This window comes from Danio rerio, chromosome 6, assembly GCF_052040795.2.
Source record: "Danio rerio strain M-AB ecotype USA chromosome 6, GRCz13ab, whole genome shotgun sequence".
NCBI classification, from domain to species: domain Eukaryota; kingdom Metazoa; phylum Chordata; class Actinopteri; order Cypriniformes; family Danionidae; genus Danio; species Danio rerio.
Window position 1 is genome coordinate 38,300,922 of NC_141026.1, and position 22,429 is coordinate 38,323,350.

Here is a 22,429-nt window from a genome sequence, read left to right on the forward strand (position 1 = left end):
TGGGCTCTTGAGACTGTCTGGTTTATTCTCTGTTAAGATGTTTGTATTTGATTTTGAATTGGTTATGTTAATGCTTTGTGTGTTCAAAGGAGTTATTTATTTATTTTATTTTTTTTACTCCTAAAGGCTTACTTTTTCTTTTAGCAGACATCATGCCTGCTATATATACATATGCTTGTGTTTAAGATAGACGTCCCATACATTCATGAGTGTTGAAGATAATTCAGTGATTCTTTTTGAAAGTTGGATAATAACGCAGGACTCAAGTGGCCATATCTGTGTGTGTGTGTGCGCATGTGCATGTGTGCGAATGAGTTATTTGAATCATTCAGAAACATTATTACATTTATGATCAAAAGAGCCTTCTGTTACAGATTATATGTAAGTAAATTGTACCACGGATATATATTATATACATTCATTCATTTTCTTTTCGGCTTAGTCCCTTTATTAATCATGGGTCGCCACAGCAGAATGAACCGCCAACTTATCCAGCAGATGTTTTACGCAGCGGATGCCCTTCCAGCTGCAACCCAATACTGGGAAACCCAATACACTCATACACTACAGACAATTTAGCTTATTGAATTCACCTACAGCGCATGTCTTTGGACTGTGGGGAAACTGGAGCATCCGGAGGAAAACCATGTAAACATGGTGAAAACATGCAAACTCCACACAGAAATGCCAATTGACCCAGCCTGGGCTTGAACTAGCGACCTTCTTGCAGTGAGTTTTTTGCATGTACATGATAAGTAGAATTAATATGTGCGTCTCTTGTCTGTGCTTTCTAAACAAAATTTGAGTTTGTTAATGAGTGCTGTGGATGTCTTTCGGATTGTTATAGCATTACGCCAGTAGGTGGAGACAAGCGACTCTCTTTAAGAGGGAGCCTTTTAATCACCCACACAACTGATTTAAACTAAACTGGAATTACATGGAATTATTGAATTAGTATGCTATAAATTAAACAGCTCTACTCTTATTTTTTATTTATTTTTTTAAGCATACACTTAGCTGTTGATTTTGTTGTGACTTGAAACTATTTAATATGGTAGCTAAGAGCTCAAACATGCTGCAAGTTAAGCAAACATAGATAGATAGATAGATAGATAGATAGATAGATAGATAGATAGATAGATAGATAGATAGATAGATAGATAGAAAAAAAGATTATTGAATTTGAGAAAATATCTTGACAACATGCACATGCAAATTCTTACAATACACACAATAGGACATTAAAAATTGACTAAACCAACTTCATGTTTAGAGTTATTTATGAAGTACTATTTAATGTAAGATTAATTGCGCTATTTGTTAAATTAGTAGGGTTAAATATAGAAACAATAAGGAACATAAGATAAGAACATTAAAATTAATAACTACAACAACAACAAAAAAACTCACCTTTCACATCTCCTACATCAGTGGTCCTCAACCATCGGGCCAAGGACCGGTACTGGTCTGTAGATCAATTAGTACTGGGCAGCACAATAAAATCTAATTATTCATTTTTTTTTTTATTGTCTAAGTCTGAATGACAGGTTTTGAGAAATCGCTGACAAAATAATGCCTAAAATCATAGGCAAAACGGTGCTCATTCGCGCGAAACCAATCACAAAATGTGAACTATCAAAGATGCAATCTAAGAACATTTGCAGATGAGTCGCCGATGCCTGTGAGATATTTGGCATGCTAAATATCTGGAGCTGTTGGTGATTCAAATCATGCCGTGTGAAATGTGTTTTGACTGGAAATGCCATCAGCGATTACCTACAGCCAATGAGAAAGCAGTATCCACTAGTATGGGTGCCTGCAGGCCAGCGGGAGGTTGGGGGAGAAGTTAAAAGTGCTAGTTTTCAGTTTGTTTGGACCCAAGAAATGGAGAAAAAACTAGTGTAAATTTGGCAGGAGCACCCGTGTCTGTTTGACGTGTCATCTGAGAAATAGCACAACTTGGTCAAAAAAGAAAACAGGTGAGGGGATATTGCTAATTCCCTTCAAACCCAGGTAAGCAAATATGTACACTCTCTACTCCATTAAATGCTTCTTTCTCGTTATGTAGTTAATAACAAAATATATACTACGTGTGTTTGGTTGTGAGACGTAGTTTAAATAAAGTTCTCGGCGATTCTTCCTATTCCTAAAGTCATGCAGTGTGAAACCCCCTGTCGCCGATCCATCTTGCTGTGTAAACAAAAGCTAAAAGGCTAGCCCAGATAGTCATGCAGTGTGAAAACATTTGTGACATGGTTACTTTGAAAATCATGCAGTTTGAACTCATCATTAGTGTTAACTGACCTATTGTTTAATTCTAAAAAAAAAAATAATAAACCCTTAAAGGTGCGGTATGTAGAAATGACCATTTCGCCAAGGCAAACCAGGGTTCCAATATATAGTTGGATAAACTGGCAGTGGGCAGAGTAACACAGACCAAAACAAAGACAGATATTCCAACACAGAGCAACACTTTTCAAAGAAGAATAACTGAATAACTGCACTTTTTTTTAGATAAATGATTAAGCTAACTTATAATAGCATGTTTGCTAAAAAAATACAAACATATTATGGTATTTTTATGCTTTAAACAACGCTATCTCACAGCAATTCGTAACTTTTTATTGGCTAACTCTAACTATAATTTTATTTATACAATTTAGTACGATTTGCTCATCCACCAATGATGATTGGGTTTAGGGGTGGGGTTAGGTGCCACGCCTCCTTTTTAAAAGCATACAATTTCGTACGACTGAACTCAAACGAATTTGTATGAATTAGCCACTAAACTGGCAAAACGTAAAATACTTACATTTTCTCGTGAGATCAGGCTGGCTTTAAAATAGTCAAAGACTTACTTACAGCACCTGTAATTAAACCCTATGTTTAGTATGTGCTTTTAAAATTCCGCAACAGCAAAGTGAAAGCAATAACGTGATCCAATGTCAGTTCTAATTGTATGTATCACCAGAATCGATTTCTGCTCACATGAAGCACATCAAGCGGAAAGGACAGCACGGGTAATAAAATGATGTTTATACGGCCGTGGCCCTGGACAACAAAATACCACTGGTTTGTGAGTCGGTGGTTCTTGATGGCATTGATCTCCCTGCGGATCCTTTTGTTCTCTCAGGTAATAAAGCTGCACATTGATTTATTGGCAGTTGACAGCTACCTTTTGCCTGCCTCCTGTTCACTGCAGTATCTAGCCTTCCAGAAACCTACGGTAAAGCCCAAGATAAAGTTGGTGTCAGGTTAGCAATGCATCTTCATCTGGAATCACAAGAACATAACAATGTTTACATTGAAGAGATCAAGGAGGCAACACGGCCACTATTGATCAAGCGTTGGCGCATTGCCTCCGAGTGCTTAGCAAATAAAGCGCTAACCTACTAAGCTGATCCGCGCTCTTTCTTTAATCTCTGCCTGCGCTCAAGAGTTTTCCATCTTCATCAGTAGAGCTGCACGGTAAATATGATGCAATGCTCAGTCTTTTCTTTTGCAGAGCTCTTTCTGCACAATTACAGCAGAGTGATAAATCGTTTGTCAGGCTGTGAGAAAGACCGATCGCCTATGTAATGTTTTGCCATTTCTTATTGTCATATTTGTCATTACAACATCGTGTCAACTCATTTCAGCACAACTGACAAGCTCTCATTTTACAGGCTCTCGGCGCGGCGCGCAGGTGATTTGTGTATGCATTCTGGCAGTAACTGCTCCCTTGGTCATTTGTGTTCGCAGAGTAATTGCTACAGCGTGGGGTGTTTCACATGTGAAAATGTTGCAGGAGCTGCATTGCGGTTAGACGCTCGAGGAAGACATAAAAGTCGACTTCGCTCTAAGAACTTTCTTTGCTCTGGGAGCTCAATATAACGGATTCGCTTTTGGGATTTTAAAGGTGTCTCTGATATCATATTATATGTAATTTCACTTCAGATAGCAGTTTGCTTCTGACCTTTGCATTCTACGGTCTGGATAAATCGCTGGTGGATTTTCTACAGATGTGTAACATCCCTTGAATGAGAAAAACGAGAATCTGCTCTGGATAAGTATCAGCCCATCATCCATTTACCTCCATTTTACAAGTTTCCTCACATGAAACGCTGTCTTCCTTCAGTTTAACTTCTGTGTGTTTGTTTTGCAAAACAGTATGTGCATTTTAAAAGAGGATGTAGGTGAATTAAGTAAGGCTCATTTTATTTATTGTGCTAATTCTAGGTATAAGGTGCAAACACAGATTATGAAGAGGCGATTGACACTTTGGTGGCATTAAAGGATCTGTCACTGTGTTGATTCTAAGTATTTAGCATCCATGCTGTGTAAATGAATGCACTGTAATGCAAAGATAAGTGAGAAATAAATTAACTGCATAAAAACAATTAAATTCACTTTCTGACAAGCTTAAACAGCTTTAAAATAATATTTGCACAAAAATAAATAAAATTACATACTGAGATGCACAAAACATGTCAAAGAAAACTGTAGACTATGTATACACAAAGGCACACTGGATTCCACAATCGTTGCCCCATTTTGGCATCACTGTTACATTCCAATAAAGACTCTTTTATAATCAGATATATTTTATGGTTCAGAACATTCCTGATGAAACAAAGTGTGGTTTAAAAGACTAAATGAATCAAAAAAATATGGAAAAATAAAATGATGAAACATGCTCGTACAAATACAAACCCTGAATTCCAAATGCGGTAAAAAGTAAACAAAAGTTTAGAGAAATCCTGAACGTCAATACAAAACAGCCCAAAACATTGCATATGTGCGGCTCCATTAAGTTTGCAGTAATATATTCACAGAACCCTTTATTTTCCAACACAGGCTCATTCTGAAAATGCACCCCTATAAACATTTCTGGAGATTTCAAGTTTTGTAGCCAGAAGTATGTATGGCTGCTTTTTGATTTTAAAATGAACGCTATGTGGCAGTATGACGCTGTTCCTTTTTGCGATTACCAGCTGACTGCTTACCTCCGTATGGACAGCTTTTCCACTGCTACCAGTTTGTCCAGTAGCTCACCATGTATGTCGGCAGACTTGTGAAGTAGAGATGAGTTGACCACGCCCACAGGGTTCAAGTCCGTTGAAGAAAAGTTTCAGAAAGCAGGTAAGACAAAAACAGAAACCAAAAAAATATAATGAAATAAATATAAGGGTGAGAATGTTGTAAAAAAATGAAAATGTGTTAAAAATCAGATGAGGGCTTTTTTTTTCTGATTTGCTTTTTAAAACTGTCGGTTGGGTTTAGGGAAGTGGGTTGGTTGGTCAATGGGTGCTTTTGAAAACACTATTGGTTGGGTTTAGGGAAGGAGGAGGGTGGGTCAGTTGATTGGTCAGTCAGTCGACATCGGCCTCTTGTGGATTTAGGGTAGAACAGCAAGCACGAATGGTGCTTGCGAGAAAAATTTAACATCTGATTAAAAAAAAGGCTCAGTGGCCTCTGGTGGATTTGCGAAAACAAAAACAATAAAAAAAATGTACTTCCTGGGACATATTTGGCATTCTCCAGAAATAAATATAGTGGTACATTTTCAGAATGAGCCTGAGTTGTTATTTTCCCAGATGAAATCTCCATGGCTTTAAAAATGACATTAATAATAATAAAAAATCAATAAATAAAAAGACAGAGCATTTAAATCTCTCTCCATTCCCTTTAGTCACCCCCTCAACTTCTTAAGGGGAACAAAAATAATAAAAAGGCCAACTTATGATTCAGAATAGTCATAACTATACAGTAGCAGACTTGCAAAATCAATTTAGAAATATGGGAAAGTCATAATATGCCAGTGCACTAATGTAATGTAGCACATTCTGATTATGAGTAAAAAAATACACTCTTACAATGAAATCTGGATAAAATGAACTTGATTCTAACAAGCACATAATATATCCATGTTAATAATTCAGTTTCATTCTTATTTTATCGAAGTCGTATATCACGTTCATATCATTAAGTGCACTCAGTTGCAATTATAAAACGTATTTGATTTTCCAATAAACTAAGCTGTCACGTAGCCATAAAAAATCTGCTGATAAATAATGCAACTGTTACTCAATTACGACCATGATGTTTTAATAACAATTTATCTACAAAATCGACTGACATCACTGTATTCTTTCCAAGGAAAGTGCACTGTCACTGAAGCGTGAAAGAAAAAAAAAACATATATAAAAATTACAAACATACACTCAATATATTTTCCAAAGCTCATCTTTGATCTCAGTGTACTATACAATAAAAATCAGTCTGTTCTTTTGAGCAATATCTTCTATTAGTCACAAAAACACTGTCTCTCTCACCGAAAGTCTTTGGAGGCTTGACTCCGTTTTTACAATTCTTCTATTGCTGTCTGTTATGATGCTTTAGCTGTTAGCTGCAGAGTTTAGTGGTCTCGTAATCCAGAGAGTTGGGCAGACGGGCATTAAAAGATTGGAGCGAGGCATGAATGCGCACCACCTCATTAGCTGTCAGTTTGAGACGGTGGCGTAATAAGCAGGCAAACAGATCCAGAGGTTGTTGACCTGGCGGAGAGAGACGGTTGACCCGGTCTCGGATCTCCAGCAGCTGGAGCAAGGCCGAGTCCTGCGAGCCCTGCGTGTATGGATAGTCCAGCTGCAGGATCAAGTCCCGGATCGCTTCCGGGTCAAAATGCATACTGTAGCCGAACACTTGAATGCTGTTAATCTTCATATACCCCAGGTTTCTAGTAGGGTCAGCCATTTCCAAAGGCTCCAGGTAAATGCTCTCATTACCCCCGGCTCCAGAAGTTTTAATGCGGCTTCTCAAATAAATATGGATGGTTTCAAAGAAAGTCTTCCACTTGTTCCCAAAAGTCAAAGTCCAGTTAAAGCACTCCAGTGGAAGATCCAGCTTAGTCGACTTCCAATCTGGAAAACCGTTCTCATTTACAGGAATTAGCCAGCTTTCAGAGTGGCTGCCTCCGAAGGGATTGATAAAGAGGGTGAGAGCGGGTTCCAGAGTGCTGTTTTTTGTAAGGCAGATTTGAAGAGAGATGCCTAAAAGCATATGGACTAGGTTGGATTTGTATTTATTACTCTTTAGCGTAAGCAACATCCTCTTCCTCCATGAAGGATCGAACCAGCTATTCAAGCGCATGTCATTGCTTATAAAGATAGCGTGGACCTCCAAGCGCCGATCAGCTCTTTGGAGGAGATAGCGAAGCTCCAGGTCTTGAAGATCAGTTTCAAAGCCCAAGTAGTTCTCGGTGGAATCTGCCACCATTGGTCGACAGGCTCCTTGACTTAGCATGTAGCCGATGTTGCAGCTGCCGCAGCGAGTGTGGTTGTCGCTGGCACACACAGCACAGGCGGCACCTTCGCCAACAAAGCACGGTGTGGGAACCTGGCAGGTGCTGTGGTCGTATGCACAAATGCAGGTGTGAAGTTCTTCTGAGAAGGATCCCAGCTGGTTGTTTTCAGAGCAGTATAGCAAAGACTGGAAGTAGTTCAGCCAATACGACTGTGGCCTGTATTTGAGGATAGATAAGTTGAATATCAGTCTGTTAGTCTGCTTAGTCAAAGACGGCTGAGATTACATTGTTATGTACGGTGGCAGATGGCAAGATTAAAACTAGCACAAGCATATATCTGCTCCTTAAAAAAAGAAAAAAATAACAACATGTCAAAAATATAATGATAAATACATGTATTGTTAATTTCTATAAATGTTCAAAGTATGGAAAAGAATCAGGGTATCTTCTGTCCAATCCATATCCATTTTCACACAAAAAAAAGCAAAATAAGGAAAACAGATGTTTTTCCATTTTCATTTGCTCACAAGAAACGAAGAAACGAGATTTTCGTTTTTTATTTAGGGTAAGAAAATAGATAAATGACTTTAAAATTCATTGTACACATGTAGGTGGTGCTGAAACGCCAACTTTCAGAGGACAGAGAATGTAAACTTAGTTTGTGTGTGTATATATATATATAATAATAATAACAATTAAAAGCCTGGGTGCTGGTCCACAGGGGGCTCTTATTTTGAGGGCTACGTCACAAGCTCAGATTTGCTTGACCAATCAAAGGAAAGTTGGTGTTACAGCACCGCCAACATGTTTATAATGAATTTTAAAGTTGTTTATCCATTTTCCTACCCTAAAAAAAAAAAATAATGAAATAAAATCGAACCAAAATCTTTTTTTTTTTTTTGTTTCTTGTGCCGTTTTCTTCATTTTCCTTTTTTTGTTTGAAAACAGATATTGGACATCTTTCTCTAACACCTGAAGAGTTCAGATGCAAAAATCGCTAAACGCCACTTCTGCCATAAATGAGCTAATGACATTGAGCAAATGCTTTAGGCACGTTGTACATGTTCATCAAATATTTTTGCTCCAAATCATCCAGCGTCAGTGCATTCAGAAATAACAGTTTGTTGGCAAAAGCCTCTAAACACCTTTCAAAGCAAAAGCCGATAATTTTCGAGAACCAATCAGAAGGTGCGAATCAAATCATATGTTTTCAATGTAATGGCATGCTGATAAGCCAGCTTTTATGAGAAGACTGTTTTATTCCATTTCAGATATACATTTTAAAAGATGGAGTTTGATGAATTGGATTGGCCTGTCTAACTCTGTGGATGGCACATAAAAATGTCTCGTACCACAAATTTCTGAGCATTATAAGAAAAAGAATATATACTGTACAGTTGGAAGTGTAACATGCATCCATAATGTTTTTTTGCACAGCGTCGATACTTTGAACGAGTCTGATATACTTTAGCTACATTAAACAGCAATTTCATTTCAGACGCTATGAGGATAAACAATAGACGAAAAACAGACCAAGACCTTGAGTATGGTGAGAATGAATGAATGAAAGCTTCAATTCTAATGGTTTTGATTTATACACCTACTTGACAGATTTCAGTAATTCATTTACTTTTTGCTTAGTCCCTGGTTTATCAGAGGCTATCACAGCAGAATGAACCGCCATTTACTTGACAGATTTATGTATTTTTAATTTTAGGTGGTTTGTGTAATGGGATTTATGTTTGGTAAAATTATTTCTAATTGTATCTTTAGTGATTTTTCAGCTCATTACCATGTCTTGTCCCAATACTGTAGGTTTATTTAGAGGTTTTTGCAAAAAAAAAGCACAAGGGGATTTAGCTGTTTTTAACGCAAAATAAAATCTACCTTGTTAAAAACCAAATTATTGTCTAAAGTGATTTTAAAGTTATTTTATTTACCAGCTAATAACCTTTTCATTATTTATAAAATGAAACTTCTGAACCTAATTATATGAGCCTGATAGAAAATGCTCATTTACAAAAAAGAGGTCGGATAGATTTAGAGGATTTTGCTCTTTATATTATTTATTTATATTTTTTGTAAACCTGTAGGATTCTGATACCGAAGGTAGTTGCAAGTCTTAGCAATTTGAAGACTGATTTAAACCGCTCTCCTCAACTAGTTGGTTGTGACCTAAATCAGGGTTGCAGGTATGTTTTGTAAGGCCAGGAAAAACAATATGCTAATTTCTCTGAGTAATATGGATTTTTAATGTGTTTGAAAAAGTTTGATAGTTTAATGCAGCATCAATTTTCCACTGTGCGTTATGCATTATGATTTTCTATTAATTGGAATATGCAATGTGTAAATCATGTTTATAACAAATTGCTGCATTTTGGTGTTAGATGTGATCTGGATCTGTGATCATTTAATTAGTAAGCATTTTAAAAATTAAATTAGCATCTAATTAGGCATAATTACAACAGCACAGCAATTAGGCTTAATAATAAAATAATTCATTAAAATAATTAAGTCGGCTTTTTAAAAGAAGGAAGACACTTTAATGCAGATGCCAAAATTGATTATATATAAATTTTATATATATATTATAACTTGCACGCCACAGCCATATCACCTTGCAGCCTAAGACCGGTTACTCACTGAAGCTAAGCAGGGCTGAGCCTGGTCAGTACCTGGATGGGAGACCACTAGGGAACACTAGGTTGCTGTTGGAAGTGGTGTTAGTGAGGCCAGCAGGGGGCGCTCAACCTGTGGTCTGTGTGAGTCCTAAAGTGAAGGGGACACTACACTGTCAGTGGGCGCCATCTTTCGGATGAGACGTTAAACCGAGGTGACTCTCTGTGACTCTCTGTGGTCATTAAAAATCCCATGGCACTTCTCGTGAAAGAGTGTCCTGGCCAAAGTCCCCCTATCGGCCCTCATGGCTTCCCAATAATCCCCTTCAACAGAATTGGCTCTATCACTGTCTCTCCACTCCACCAATAGCTAGTGTGTGGTGAGCGCACTGGCCCCTTTGTCCTGTGGCTGCCGTCGCATCATCTAAGTGGATGCTGCACACTGATGGTGGTGTGGAGAGACCCCCCTCATGATTGTGAAGCGCTTTGGGTGTATGGCCATACACAATAAATGCGCTAAGTAAATACACATTACATTAAATTACATTACATTACAAACTGTATGCCAACATCATATCTAAACTAAATTATTATTATTATTATTATTATTTATAATATAAATATATTATTATATTATTATTATTATTTTTTTTAAACATTGCAAAAAAATGTCACATACTGTAGCATCTCTGTGCACCATGTTTTATTTAAAGAACAGCTGGTTTTCAGGTTGTGACCTAAAAATGGGTTACTGGTCCGATTTGACCATTAATAAAAGGCTGAGGGAAAAACAAGGCAGATTTCTCAGAAATTCATTCATTTTCTTTCGGCTTAGTCTCTATTTTCAAGGTCGCCACAGCGGAATGAACCGCCAGCTACTCTAGCATATGTTTTACGCAGCAGACACCCTTCAGCTGCAACCAGTATTGGGAAACACCCATACAGACTCATTGACACACACACATACACACACACTCATACACTAATTTAGTCTATTCAACCTATACAATATACCAATACACACATATCTTTTTATTGGAGGAAACTGGAGCATCTGGAGGAAACCCATGCGAACACTCTGAGAACATGTTAACTCCATACAGAAATGCCAACTGGCCCAGCCAGGACTCGAACCAGCGACCTTCTTGCAGTAATGGGACAGTGGTAACCACTGAGCCACCATATCGCCGTTCTCAAAAAATCTTAGATAAAAAAAGCTATTAATTAATGCTCCTCATCCATCAAAACACACCATACACTCTCAATTTCCTGTGCATAATGTGATTAAATTTTCAAATGTATATATTTGTTATACCTTCTTTGACAAGTTGTTTCTTTTTCACTGTGTACACCATACATTTAATGTATTTATGCATTTCAGTGTTCATTAATATTAATTATTCACCTTGATTTTAATTAGTTATACTTATGATAATAAGCTATTATAGTATAATAGCAGAATAATTGGGCTTGTGAAAGAAGAGGGAAAACAATTCTCAAAGAATGTTTCGTTTTAAGCACATTTTTATTTACTTCTCTACAATAAACTGCAACTTTGGTTCAAAGAATCCAATGCAAAATCTAGGTCCTAAAGCAAAAGCAGCTGAAAAGCACTCTATCAACACTAGTCTTATTGATTGCAGGTAAACACAAAGTTATCTCTCCGGAGACAAGAACACTAGTGCTCTCTTTCACTCTAGAGCAAACTGACAAACATTCCTCTCGGCAGCCAATGGAGTCTGAAATACAGGCTCAGGAACACAAGTAATAATGATGATAAATGCTATGTGGAAAGCTTTCCTCTCTTGATACAGTAAATGGGGACATTATTCCGTCTCGGAATTAAGTATCAGTGTATTTATCACCACAACAATGAGGATATAATGAGTCTGTTGTGCTCACCTTTCACGCGGCAAGTTGATATGGGGCTGCTTTTGGCACCTCTTGCTGAGGCTGAAGAGCTTGTAAACCACTCGCTGGGCTCGTCTGAAGAGACTTTTCATGCTGCTTTCCAGCTGCTCGTAACGCCGCTGAAACACACCATCCAGCGACCACAAATGTTGGATAGTGGAAGAGTTGAGAAAGAAATTCTGCGGCAGCCTCATCAGAAATGTTTTGAACTCATCTGTTGAAGAAAGAGTTTGTTCTTTCAGATATAGCAGAGTTGTCATGTAAACTTGACTGAACAATGGGCAAACGCCTGAACATGCCGCCTTTATTCTTCACTCTTTTTGACAACAAGAAGAAAACATTGCACTTTTTTTTTTCGAGCAGTTCCTTCAGAGCGTTTCATTTTTAGCTGATGGGGCAGAACTTTGAAGGCCTTTGATGCCCCTAAAAGAAGGACACATTTACGATACCTGAGAAACTATGTATACCTGGCACTTCCTGATAGCTCTTATAACATAAAGTTTGAAAGTAATTGAACTCTGGGATATTTTGGGAAAGGTGTGGAAAAAAAAAGATGACAGTGTGGAAGAAAAAAATCCATGCGTTTAATTTTGCTCAAGCATTAATGGTCACTGTGGGGTGACCTCGACGGGCTGTAATACAGTACCTAAACATTATGCTAAGTGCTCTCATTCATATGCTTGATGAAAGATGCTGGATGGGCAATAAAGCATTTTATGGGTGATTAATCCTGCTCGACGTACTGTAAGGCAATATGTTGAGCAGGATCTTTTTTTCTGATCTCACACTGGCTCTGAAGGGCATGGATGTCAGGAATCACTAAAAAGTTGTTCAAACGTATTCAGTCTGGCCTTAAAAATAGTGTGAGATATGACAGACAAAATAAAATTCTTGTTGAATGCAAGTTTATCCTCTGAAATGTGCTGAGATTTAAACAGAAAAATACTTTTCAGTCAAGACAAGATCATTAATCATCAAGACATTTTTAACCAAACTGGACCATTGGTAATGTACTGCAATTATGTTTTAAAGAGAGCTTCTTATATACCCCGGATCACCCATTTTACTCTTACGCTGCCATCAGGACATTGTTTTAGAGTTCCTATTTGCAGGACAAATAGAATTAGAAATTATTTTATAATGGTGGCCATTAGGTCATTAGGTCAGCGGGCAGGGAGATGCCACAAAAAAAAAAAAAAGATGTACGTTGTGTGGTAATATTTTGTTAATGTGTACATGGAATTTCGCCTGTGTTATGGCACCTTGCTGCAATTTTAGTTTCCCTAAACGGCATAATAAAGTTTGAGTCTGAGGGTACTTTCACAAATATAATTTTGTTTTGGAATCTGTCTCGTTTGCCCAGTTAGCGTGGTTTATTTTGCATATGTGAAAAATGCCAAAACAATTGCTTTCAGATCGCTTGAATGAGGTGGTCTCGGCTTGATTAAAATGAACTCTGGAGCGGATCGATTGTAGTGAAAAAGTGATACGATCCGAGCCCGGTTAAATCACAGTGTTTTATGGATATGTAATAGGCATACGGCTGTGTGAAGAAAGAATTATGAGTAGGGCAGGAGGTCATTCAACAGACATCCTAAGTCTCCTGGAAGTTCTGGGAGTCTCCCGCAAATGCACAGAGACTCCCGAATGCCTGCAAATGAGTGATAAACTCCCGAAAAATGAAGCGTGCCTCTCCCGGTCCTCAAATACGTTGCGCACCCTTCTCACCCCTCCCCACTGCATCCCTCCTCGCTCTTCAGACACGTCGCACGCACCTTGTCAAACACCCCCAAAACCACCCCTCCCCCTGACAGCTGAGCAAGATTCTGCAAAATAAACCATGAAACTCTGACCAATGTGAGGAGAGTTTACTCATACATGACTTGTTTTAGCTCTTTTGGTCCATTTAGAAACTTTGTAATGTGAAAGTGAACTGCAACAATGTAACAACTGTAATCCCTGTTTCGGAACAACTGTATCGATTTACAGGTGTGAAAGCACCCTTAATCTACTTGCTGCAAATAATGCAATTAAAGGTTCAAGAAACTCTGGAGTACTTTTTTTTTTTTTTTTAGATTTTGACATAGTTGTGTTTGTTGAGCATCAGTTCAGAGAACGTTAGCACCTGTTAGCTTTTATTGTGGGGAAAACTGAATAATTTAGAAATTTTGTCAGCTAATTTCATCTTCCGAGTTTAAAATCATTACTGAAGCGGGATCAGATTGGTGATGTATCGCTATCTGCCTGTCCACTGATGACATGTTGGTTTCTCATTATTATTATTATTAATAGACTGAGTTTTCTTATCCTATGAGAATACCCTGCATCTTAATTATTTATGACTACACATGCTTTCAGATGACAGACTAATTTGGACAGACCACTGACCCACCAAGCTGTGAGACTGCATACGAAACACAGTATTTAGTCATTGAAGGCTTGTATCTGCTTGTTTCCATGATCCATGGAGTTTGTTGCATGCCCTGATGCTGTTAGGTGCATGATACAGCCAACCTGTTTGTGTGCAGCAAGCATTTTTGTAGGAGATGTTGAAGAATGCCAGACTTTGTCTTTTATCAGTTGAGTTTGTTACCATTCAGACACATTGCCGAGCTACCATGTTCGCACATGTTTAAAATCCCCCAGATTACCAGCAGGGCTAATGGTTAGATAGACAAGGAAAGAGAGCAGCTGTACTGCTATCCTTGTTGTCCGCATTCAGACCCGGGGTTTCAGGAGGAGAGAAGTCCTCTTCATATATAGTGTTTATATAAACATGATTATCTTTATAATGATATAACAAATTGTGATTATATAATTTATGAAATTAGCATATCTTCTTTGTAATGGCATTAAATTACTTACTGTTTATTTCTTTGCAATTTAACACTGTAAACTATAAAATCATGTCTCCTCACACTTTGTATTTTTTCTTGAGCTGGTGAGCCAACAGACAAAAGCCCTTCGTTTTTCCCGTTCTGCCGGTCACGCCCACTCCTCCCTCTGCTCGCGGTGCTCCATGCCCAACATGATGTATTTCTTGAAAAAATTATGAGGTAGAACTGAAAGAGTGGGGTTTCATGACCATTTAACATCACACATGTGTTTAGATTTAGGCTGTATGCAAGAGGAAAATTAGATGATAATTGGCCATTAATTTTTGTAATTTTGTAAAAAAAATAAAATGGTGCTTATAAAAGATGTTTCCAGTGAGTTTCACTATATTGCTTGTTTCATAGGATACTTACATATTTAATTCCTTTTACTCTTCTAATTACTTATATTTTAATGTATTTTTATGTTGTGATGCAAACTGTAATGCATGTTTATATTGATTATAAATGTTCTTATAGGGCTTACAGTTTATTTTTAAACAATGTTACTTGTAGCCAGGTTAAAAATTTCAAACAAAACAGATATATTTATTAAAATAATTTTTAAGTCCCCAAACATATTTAGAAATTGAAAGGTAATACAATTAAATAATTAAAAATGTATTTTTAATTAATAAATAAAAAAAAATTATATATATATATATATATATATATATATATATATATATATATATAGCGACGCAGTGGGTAGCACGTTCGCCTCACAGCAAGAAGGCCGCTGGTTTGATCCTCGGCTAAGTTGGGGTTTCTGTGTGGAGTTTGCATGTTCTCCCTGCGTTCGCGTGGGTTTCCTCCGGGTGCTCCAGTTTCCCCCACAGTTCAAAGACATGTGGTACAGGTGAATTGGGTATGCTAAATTGTCTGGAGTGTGTGTATGTTTCCCAGAGATGGGTTGCAGTTGGAAAGGCAGCTCCAGATTTGGCTTTAGTACTGACTAATCTAATGTATATGCACAAATACAATATTGTATAGCTTCCTATTAAAAATTAAAATATAAAAGATAGATTTGTGAGGGGTCTACTTACATATGCTGAGCACTGTGTGAACTTTCCAAGAAAGGGAAGTTATGTTTAGCCATCTTAAACAATAATTGACCAAACAAAATTAAACTGAAAAATTAGCTAAACTACAAATATAAAATAGATTTCAGCTTTCATCATTGTGCACTCACTTTATTATGAATGGGTGATAATTAATGCACAGTATGGCAAATGATGTCACTCATTCTAAATAAAAAAGCCAATCATCACCTAGTACAGTCATCGATCTCCAACAGAAAAAGCAGTGTAAGGCAATTTAGGCATAATAAACGGTAAAACTATTACGATGGTCCATTTGAGCATTAGTAGACTGCCTGCTTAATATCTGTTGATATGCTCCTTCAACAGACATTTAACTGGCTATAAGAAACTTTGCAAGTACATGTCAACTTACACTAACCATAACTCTAACAGTCTACTTACAATCTAATGAGAATTAGTTGGCATGTAGATGCAATGTAACTTAAATTTAACAAACAGACCATCAAAGTAAAGTGGGGCCTAATAAACAACCTTTATAGGACAGTTCATGTCAGATTGTGCTGCTGATTTTAAATATTTTATTTTTGGGATTTTCAGATTTTATTAATCAAATAGACATGACATGACCTTGGAGGTTTTGCAAGTATGGATGAAGAGTGAACCAAAAAAAAGGAAACATTTCTTTGTCCTAGACCGTGTAGTGATACTTGAAAAATCTCTCCAGGAGGACAAATGAACCTGAAAAAAAGTGTGAAACATGACTGGATTCAGTCTCCTACCTGAATCTTCAAACTCTTTGTAGGTAAGAGCCCAGGATTCAGAAATTCGCAAAAGGCTTTCCTCCATGGCCTGAATATCCATGTAGGGGCAGTTGCACTCTGGAAACTTAGGGTCACACTTGCACCAGCAGTCATTCCCTCGGCAGACAAAAGTTCCCTCTCCATTGCAGGCAATGTAACTGAGAGCTGCTTGGACGAATGTGTCTCTGAGATAATCTGGCAAAATGACCTGCAAGCCTTCAGTTACAGAGAAAAAAGAGAATACTGCGTTACCTGAACAAAGTGGTTTGATAACAAAAACTGCCACCAGGTGCATACATTTTCTATTCAACAAATGAGAATGCAGTACATGCCAATCAAATAACAAGAATGTCTTCAAATACATTTTTGTTCCAAGTGAAGAAACATATTGTGAAAGTCAGTTATTAGTTCTGTATTACAATGTATAATTTGCTTTTACTATAAATACACGAGAGTGTTAATAGTCATAAATTACAATTTCTTCCAAAATATTAAGCAGCACAATACAGTTTCTGCAGGTGTTAAAAAAGTAGATTTAAGGCATAAGACATTTAAGACCAAGTAAAGAACGTGTAATGAATCATTTGAAAGTTTACATCTGTAAGGGAATAGATGTTGAATTTCATTAACAACCAAGTTCAATCCTCATTACTTTTTAATTAATTGAAAAGCAAATTTTCTACAGAAAAAACCTACACTGTACCTTGATAACAAAAATACTTATTTCAGTATTTTTCACTTAAAGAAATACATACACTGTAAATTCAGGTTCATTAGATTTGATTGAATTTAGTCTAATAGAACAAGACTTCAGTGACTTCATTTTGAATGTCAAGTAATGTACATGTCTTGATTTTAGTCATGTTTAGATTGTATTGGAAAAAAAAAAAAAAACTTTTTTAAAGATTTTGAAGAACAAGCAGTAGTATACTCCATGACTTTATAGACTTTAAGACATTCTGCTCTGATCTAAGACTCCTTTGAGGCATCAGATTGTGGAAGAGGGAATTGCAACTTTTTAAGACCAACAGAAAACCTGATTAAGCAGCTTTCAACACTGCCGATAACATTATTTTTAACTTAAAACTGAAACCTTTTTTATGGCATGTTGGCAGTTTTTGTACAAAACAACAGGCTGGAAAATTCTAACTTCTAAACATGGGGCTTAAAGAACAAAAAGATTAATTATTAACTATTAATAATACAGTTTTTAATGCTTTTTGTGGATCAGTATGAACAGAGATATTGTTGAACACACTTGTTTGTCTATCTTAGTCATGTTAATGTACCTTTAATCACTAATTCATCATTCTGGTATAAAACCAACTTCACAGTGTCCTGTTATTGCCCTAGTTATGACATTCCAACTATATAAATGTCCTCCAACATTAATTACTTGTAAACTACTCACAGAAGAATGTCACATGTTGTCCGCTCAGAATTGTGATAATTCAGCCTGATCTCACGAGGAAACGTAAGTATTTTATGATTCGTCAGTTTAGTGGCTAAATTTGTACGAGTTTAGTCAAACGAAAATGTACGATTTTTAAAAGGAGGCGTGGCACCCAACCCCACCCCTAACCCCAACCGTCACTTTGCAATTAGACAAATAACTCGCATTTTTAAATACACCCACCTCAAACTTACTATTTAGTGTTGAATTAATTATATTTAAAATCTGCATTTAGCTCCATCATCTATGATTCATTTTTCCTCACTAGTCAGTAGTAAAAAATGTACCAATTCTTGCCCAAAAACGTACTGCAAATAGAGTAAAATAATGTATTGTAACTATTACTCAAAGTAGTTTAGATGCAAATTGTGCATGTGTGTAAATGTAACATTCTTTAGTGCATTTATTGATTGTTCAAGGCCATTTGGGGATTTCAGTCTTCGTACAGTAAGCATTTATCATCTTCTCATCAGTGATAAGCTGTCTAAATAGTCTCTCGGTCATTGCGTGTAAAAGTTTTTGGACATTTTCTTGGACACTTTTTATGCTTCCAAACAGGTTGCTGCATTTATAAAGCCTTTATGGTCTTTATGGTATAGCGTCTGTATTTCTTGAGGTAGTTCAGTATGATGGAATTTACTTTCTATATGCGATTTGATTGGACAGGAATTGCAGGACGGATGCCAAGTACTAAACCAATCCCCATAGACAAGAAAAAAAAAGTAGTGACTATAGGTTAAAGGAAAATATTGGAGTAAAAGTACCAATACAGTACTAAAAATGCACTTAAGGCTAAGTCAAAGAATTTAGTAAATTACAATTACTGAGAAAAAAGCTACTCATGATTACAGTGTACACACTTACAAAAAATACTGCAGTTTTTTTTTGTTTGTTTTTTTTAAGAATACTGCAGATTTTAATGGAATATTGCAGTTTTAGGTAACTTCTGAAAAGGACAGTTTTTGGATACATAAAAGTGCATTATTTAAGTATATTGCAGTATTACTGCAATACAACTGAGGTACTACAATACAACCAACTGCAATACAACTACTGCAATAGTACTGAAGTGAAACTACTACTATAATGCAGTACAACTACGGCAATTATACTAAAGTACTACAGCTACTATTATGCAGTACTGCTACTGCAATACAACTGAAGTACTACTACAGTATAACTGCCATACAGCTACTGCAATGCAACTTAAGCACTTCTACAATACAACTGCAGTACAACTACTACTTTTCCTGCTCTGTGGACAATGGTTTTCAAATTACGTTTCAGTACTTCAGTTTTAGTGCTTATATACAACAGATTATACATACAGTTGAAGTCAGAATTATTAGCCCCTCTGAATTATTACACCCCCTGTTTATTTTTCCCCCAATTTCTGTTTGAAAAAGAAAAGATTTTTTTTTCAACATTTTTCTAAACATAATAGTTTTAACAACTAATTTCTAATAACTGATTTATTTGATCTTTGCCATAATGGCGGAACAAAATATTTTACTAGATATTTTTCAAGACACTTCTATACAGCTTAAAATTACATTTAGAGGCTTAATTAGGTTAACTAGGCAGGTTAGGGCAATTAGGCAAGTTATTGTATAACGATGGTTTGTTCTGTAGACTATTGAAATGAAAGTAGCTTAAAGGGGTTAATCATTTTGGCCTTAAAATTGTGTTCAAAAAATTAATAACTGCTTTTATTCTAGCTAAAATGAAACAAACAAGACTTTTTCAAGAGAAAAAAATATTATCAGACATACTGTGAAAATTTCCTTGCCCTGTTAAACATAAATTGGGAAATATTAAAAAAAGAAATCAAAGTGGGGCTAATATTTCTGACTTTAACTGTATATGTACAGTATATTGCTCCTCTGTTTACAACTTCAGTTGTACTGCAGATTTTACTGCTCTTAAACTTTATTGTATTCATTGTAGTTGAACTGTGTTTACACCTCATACTGCAACTTTGCCGTTGCATTTAATTTTGCCACAGTTATCTCAGTATAAATGCTACTGCTGTTGTACTGTTCAGTTTTACTGCAGTTATTTTTTATTATTCATTTTTGCAAATTAAACAGCATTCGAAAAATTCAAATTGGAAAATTACTTGAATCCAAAAAACATCCCTTAATGAGGAACACATTATTCTTGGAAGATGTTAAAGGACAAACAGCAACTAATACTGCTGTTGAACTTTATTGTACTGTATTTGAACTGTGTTTATACTTTATTGTATTGCAATTTTGCAATTGTACTTAATTCTACTGCGGTTATACAGCAGTTTTACTTCCGTTTACTGTTTCTTTGCCACAGCCATATCACCCTGCAGCCCAAGACCGGTTACTCACTGTAAGCCTGGTCAGTACCTGGATGGGAGATCACATGGGTAAACTAGGTTGCTGTTGGAGGTGGCCTTTGAGAGGCCAGCAAAGGGTGCTCAACCTGTGGTCTGTGTTAGTCCTAATGCCCCGGTAAAAAGTGAAGGGGACACTATAATGTCATTGAGCACCGTCTTTTGGATGAGACGTTAAATTGAGGTCCTGACTCTCTGTGGTCATTAAAAGTTCCATGGCACTTCTCGTAAAGAGCAGGGGTGTATCCCCGGTATACTGTGAAAGGAATACAGTGCATTTTTGAAAAGGAGCTCAATTTACAGTTCCCCTGTTAAAGAGTTTAGTTTTGTCTCCTTTGAATCCATTTAGGTTATCTCTGGGTCTGGAGGGAGCACTATTAAGTTAGCTTAGCATAGATCATTGAATTGGATTAGACCATTATCATCTCGTTTAAAAATGATCCAAGCATTTTAATACATTTCATATTTAAAGCTCAAAAAAACTTTGCTGACATGGCACAGTTGTAGCAGATACTGCAATAATATTCTGCAGAGCCTGAAAATGGGCTAACTTCCATCCAAAAGCTCATTTTCAGTGTGTTCTGGTTCAGATATATATGACTCAGGATCGGCATCAAAAGTGATATGTTCTAAATCATCTCTCACAAATGGCTCCATGGTTGCAAGGCAAGCTCCCTGTGGTCATGTTTGTTTTATTGAGTTACACGATTATTAGGTGCTGTGTAATGTCATTGTGCCTGCTGCAGCCATGGTACGGCAGCAAAGTTCCTTAACTATTACAACTATTCCCTTAACTATTACTTTTTTATTTTCTGTCAGTCTTGGTACATTGTGTTACTATAGAAGAGTCAACTTATAATTTTATAATCGTTTTTTGAGCGATATGCTAATGGTCTAATCTAATTCAATGATCTATGCTAAGCTATGCTAAAAGTGGTCTTTCCAGACTTGGAGATCGGCTGAATAAATAAAAAATGGCAAAACTTTTTTTTTTTTATATGCACTGGAGTAAACTTTTGGGCCTATTTTGAAAAATAAAAAGTGAAGTGTTCCTTTAAAATGCTCTTTACAAAAAGAGCTGTCATGTTTGTGAAAAAAAGGAAAAAGAAAACCTTTGTGTTATACATCCATCACAGTATCACAACCTGACATAGTAGATTTGAACATCATTTCATACCTTGCAAATGGACTTTGTTCTCAGGGCTCTGAACCAGCACAGAACTGACAGAATCCAGGTTGTCATAATTACTGCAGCCGAGAGGACCAGTCCTGGTTTCAGTTACCTGGGAAACAAAATTCAGACAACAGCATGATCAGTTTCACCACTGTACCATTATATTTTACATGAAAAATAGTGTGCAATAAACCCATTCCCTGTTTTCCTTATTAAAAGAGATAATAAGCAGCCAGGCGCTGAGCAGATGCATTATAAAAACTTCCTGTGCCTAGTGACTCAGTTTGTCCCAGACATGGTGATAATGCGCATGCAGTGGTGGTCCTTTCACAGATAATCACTTACTGTTCTTCTCATCTCACTGAGAGAGCTGCCGCACAATGTTTTCCCCTCGCTCTGTTATGAAATGTGTTTAATTGATTAGCTTCCTTATTCAGAGATTCTTTTACACTCACAAAGAAAACAGAAGCTCATTTCGCTCTACAATGCAGAATGTTATCTAACCTTAGCGGAAGGTACTTAATGATGGTCCGACTCTATGTGGCCATATTGACTAAGGTATCTCGACTGACCTTTACTGTGAGCTAGCTTCACTATTATCCGCATTTGCAATAAGAGATCACACTCGATTTTTTCCTTCTCTTTTCCAGTCATCCTTCTCTCCTCATGACACGGAGAAGCAGGCATAATTGATTCACACTTTTCTCTCTTATGGTGCCAGTGAACCTTCATCAATTCAGTGATCTCTTTCGATTCTGCCTGTCAGATGATATCTTTTCCAGGCTAGCAGTTAGATAAGGTAAGACAAGGTTGTCTTCTGCCACTCCATCACAAATTCACTGAAGGGTCTAACGTTAGTAACGGGGAAGTCTGCTGAATGTGATATTGCACTGTAAGAATGTTCACC

General features: G+C 36.8%; 2 protein-coding genes across 14 annotated transcripts in view; one reads left to right on the forward strand and one right to left on the reverse strand.

Annotated features, from left to right (window-relative positions):
* The window catches only part of LOC147836423 (uncharacterized), a 451,022-nt gene that overhangs the window by 313,647 nt on the left and 114,946 nt on the right, over positions 1 to 22,429 (forward strand). The window lies entirely within an intron of this gene.
* The window catches only part of brinp3a.2 (BMP/retinoic acid inducible neural specific 3a, tandem duplicate 2), a 101,019-nt gene that overhangs the window by 25,335 nt on the left and 53,255 nt on the right, over positions 1 to 22,429 (reverse strand). For 2 of the 4 annotated variants that reach the window (XM_087254727.1, XM_087254728.1), the window contains exons 5-8: positions 21,526 to 21,631; positions 16,510 to 16,746; positions 11,806 to 12,028; positions 4,175 to 7,501 (exon numbers count right to left, since the gene is read on the reverse strand). In XM_087254727.1, the coding sequence (XP_087110853.1) occupies positions 6,385 to 7,501; positions 11,806 to 12,028; positions 16,510 to 16,746; positions 21,526 to 21,631 (1,683 nt within the window). In that variant the 3' untranslated portion in view covers positions 4,175 to 6,384. 4 annotated transcript variants of the gene reach the window in all.